General features: G+C 42.1%; 1 protein-coding gene across 8 annotated transcripts in view; it reads left to right on the forward strand.

Annotated features, from left to right (window-relative positions):
* LOC102388667 (histamine N-methyltransferase-like) overlaps nucleotides 1-3710 on the forward strand; it is a 33970-nt gene that overhangs the window by 12473 nt on the left and 17787 nt on the right. For 7 of the 8 annotated variants that reach the window (XM_014517309.2, XM_006018390.3, XM_014517308.2 and 4 more), the window contains one exon: nucleotides 1749-1801. In XM_014517309.2, the coding sequence (XP_014372795.1) occupies nucleotides 1749-1801 (53 nt within the window). Of the gene's footprint in view, nucleotides 1-1748; nucleotides 1807-3710 lie in introns of all 8 variants that reach the window. The other variant, XM_025197581.1, reaches the window with a different exon arrangement.

Genomic DNA, 3710 nt, shown 5'->3' on the forward strand with positions numbered 1-3710 from the left:
TGATTGGGGGGTCTGTAATAGACCCCCACCGTCAAATCCCTCTCGCCTTGCCCCCCCTGGATCTTGACCCAGAGCACTTCAGCTTGCCCTTCCCCTGACCCCATTCTGCCGGCAGAGGATGTGTAGTGCTCCTTGACATAGAGTGCCACCCCCCCCCCTTTCCTGCCTTCTCTATCCCGCCTTCCCTTTCCCACACCCCTTGTCTCTTCTATTTATGTCATTTCTTTCCTGATTCTTCACTTCAAAACCCTCCTATGCTCCCCTGGCAATCTCGTCTCCTTTCCTTTGTCTAGAAACATATCTGCTTTGTTTTGTCTTGAAAGACCCTTGGCTTCAACCTAATTCCATATTCTACCGTGCTCCTCTTCCCATTTGTTTCCAAGGTCCTAGATTGTGCAACTGAGTTCTGCTCTGTAGGCTTGGCTTCCTCTCCTTCTGAGCTGGCTTCTGTCCTGCTAACTCCGTCAGAATCGCTTTGAACAGAAAGTCAAATCAGAGTTTGATATTGATTTCAACGGAGAAATGATCTTATACATGAGCACCAATATAACTGAGGCCGCTGACAGACATTCAGTTAAAGGTGCAATGGGATCTGATCCTAACAATTGTGCTTCTTACCAGGCCACATGTGCAGGAGGCACAATTGTGGGACTGTGGCGGGAGGCACAATTGAGGGGCTGTGGATCAGATCCCAGTCACGCCCTATTGCAAAGGGAGCCCAGTGTCACAATGTCTGGCTTCCTCTGTGCTGACAAGGAGCAAGTTCAGCTGATGGTTGCAGCCATGGGAGTTCAGGGGAATGGAGGCCCTTCCTGAACCAGGGCCCCCCCATGTGCTGTCACAGCTGGGAGCACTGATCAACTGACTGGTGTTCCCAAGTCTGCGAGCACTGATGAGTTTGTCAGTGCTGGCCCCATGATCAATTTAGGTGCAATAGGAACTAGTCGCACAGTTGTTACACACATTTTGTGTACCTGTTTGGTGGTTTATTCCCTGTTTTATCACACCATTAATTGCATGAATATGTGGCTGGATTACTAGTTAGGATGTGATTAATTGGTTAATCATGTCTGAAGTGTAACTTTGGCCAGGGGCCTGAAGGGGTACTTTCCTTACTGTAGGCATTTCTGCTCCTTTTGCGACAGATTATCATTTTCTGTCCTGCCTTCTCTCTTGGCACCTGCATTCTTACTGATCAGTGGAATCAGCCCTGGCTTTACACTGGTGTAAATACAGACTTGTATATATGCTTCCCCAAACAAGCTGTATAAAACAGTAAAGCAATCTCTGTCCTGGACAGCTTATAAACCAAAGCCATGACCAGGTGCAATCAAGTACAGTACAAACACACGTGTACACAGATACATATTAGAAATATATTTACATTTGCATAGGTTTGTGGAAGTAGGTTCTCCTCCGAGCAGGGAAGTGAAAAAATATATGCAGGTTTCTGTTTTTATTCAGTTATCATATGGGTGTAATACCCAGGTACAGTCTGAGTGATTACTGATTCAAAATTAAGCAAGAATTCTAATTTGTCCATGTCTGCCTGTACATTTATGGTGCTGTACTAACATAAACAGACATACATACATCTACACACACACACATGCACACACACATTTATATGGTGGATTTTTTCCTATATGTTTTAATCTGCAGTCATTACTTGTTGCTTTGAAGTAACTAATACAATTCTGTATGTTGAATATCTATCCTGAAATATGTAAACTCATTTTTGTTTTCAGCATTGGCAACGGAAAGTCTGCAATCAATATTCTCAGTGTAGGTGGCGGGGCAGGTACGGTAAGATCTGAAATATGACTATATATTTTTTTTCTTCAACAAGTAGTGGGTTGCAAAACACAGAGGAGAATTTGCAGTCTGGTAGAGCAGGGAACATTTGACAATCCTTGAACAATAAGTTCAAATCCCAACTTAGCTCTGTAGTAAAAATGGGCCTTTTGAGACTTACTATCTTTCTACATGCCAGAACCATCCCAGAAATGGCACTCTGTATTCAGAATATATCTGTGGGCTTAGCAATGCCTCCTAACATGGTTATTAGAAATTTCATGATAAAATGCTGCATTTCAGATGGCTGATTGGCGAGCAGTCTATTTCACGTTACTGATTAGAGGCCTGTTCCTGTTAACCATTGCTTCCTTAGCTGGCTTGAGAACATGGGAAATACGCTGGAGGCCAGCTTGTTCCCTCCCACTCTTAGCTTCATGCTGTATAAGCCTTCTGTGCAGGGGCTTTCTGTTTGCGTGGGAAGAGAGGAAAGCTTTGGTGCCTGAATTTATGTTTGGGAGTTCTCACTGTAAACTAAGTGGGAGTTAGGGATTTGGCTCTGGGGGTGCTGTGCACATTACTCTTCTGTTGACTCTGAGGTTGTTGTTTATGTTAGCTGGGAAGGAAAGGAGAAAAGGAAACAAACGGCAGGAAAGAAGGAGAAAAGAAAACAAGTAGCTAATTCTGCATTGTCTCCACAACCATATCTTGTCCCGTGCAATGTAGAACATGGAATTAATTGTTCTCAGTGCTTCTATGTACTTATGGGGAAAGGATAAGGAATTTCCTCATCCTGCGCCCTATGTGTGCTCCTCACATGAAATCTCTTCCTGAACTCCCTGTGCAGACTCTGCCCTCAGTGAACAGGAGACCCGTGGGCAGGTGGCTCAAGTTAGCCAATCATGTTTATACTCCAAAAGGAATTAATGTGCATATCTTGACTTCCCTTGATCTAATGCATCCCTGTACATTTCTCTGTAAGTCATTCTGTCTTGAATTTCTCTCTTTTATGATATTGTTATTAGTTTCCTATACATTAGATAGTTAAGTCTCAAGAATTAGCATAGGCAGACAAGGTTCTTTGGGTAGATTCGATATCTTTTATTATTAGACCAACTAAATAGTTGGGGAAAATGTTCTTTGCAAGCTTTCGGGCACAAATACCTTTCTTCAGGCATAGGAAGAGTCTTAGAGAGAGTCTCCCTATGCCTGAAGAAGGTTGTTTGTGCCCAAAAGCTTGCAAAGAACAATTTTTCCAACTATTGAGTTGGTCTCATAAAAGATATCACATCTACCTGAAGAACCTTGTCTGCCTGTGTCCTTAGGCCAATACAGCTACAATCAACAGCCCTAAAGAATTAGCATACACACTTTCAAAAGTAAACCAAAATAACCCCAGACTGTCTTGCCCCTATGGTAGAAATAGCTCTGTGGGAGAATTCTAAAAATCTCATGGCTAACTCATTTTATCCTGCCTTATTATCCTTATTATCTTATAAGTTCATATAAATAAATCACTGGCCATGATCAGCTCCTATGTTTGTTCTATCTTTACTGGTTCCCAAGAATATCTGTGCTTGAGGTAATTACATATCTAATAATCATGTTAAAATATGTCTCATGATTTGTCATTAGCTGATGGAATGCTTTGGAGGAAATAGCAACAACTTGTCTATGTACGTATATTCCTCTTAGCATGTCTCACTATTGTTATCATTGCATCAGATCCACTGAAAATAGCAATACATGGCAAGGTAAGGTATGAAAAGTGTTGGTAGTTATCATATTTGTACTGTGTTGCTCAGACTTTCTTGTAACAAATCTAATTTATCCTGGAAGCAATACTTCCAGGAAAGCCTGGAGATAGTTGGATTGATACATGCTACCAATGGGAACCCACACTGTAGTGGTTTAAC

The sequence above is a fragment of the Alligator sinensis genome, unplaced genomic scaffold (genome assembly GCF_000455745.1).
Source record: "Alligator sinensis unplaced genomic scaffold, ASM45574v1 scaffold277_1, whole genome shotgun sequence".
Taxonomy (NCBI): domain Eukaryota; kingdom Metazoa; phylum Chordata; order Crocodylia; family Alligatoridae; genus Alligator; species Alligator sinensis.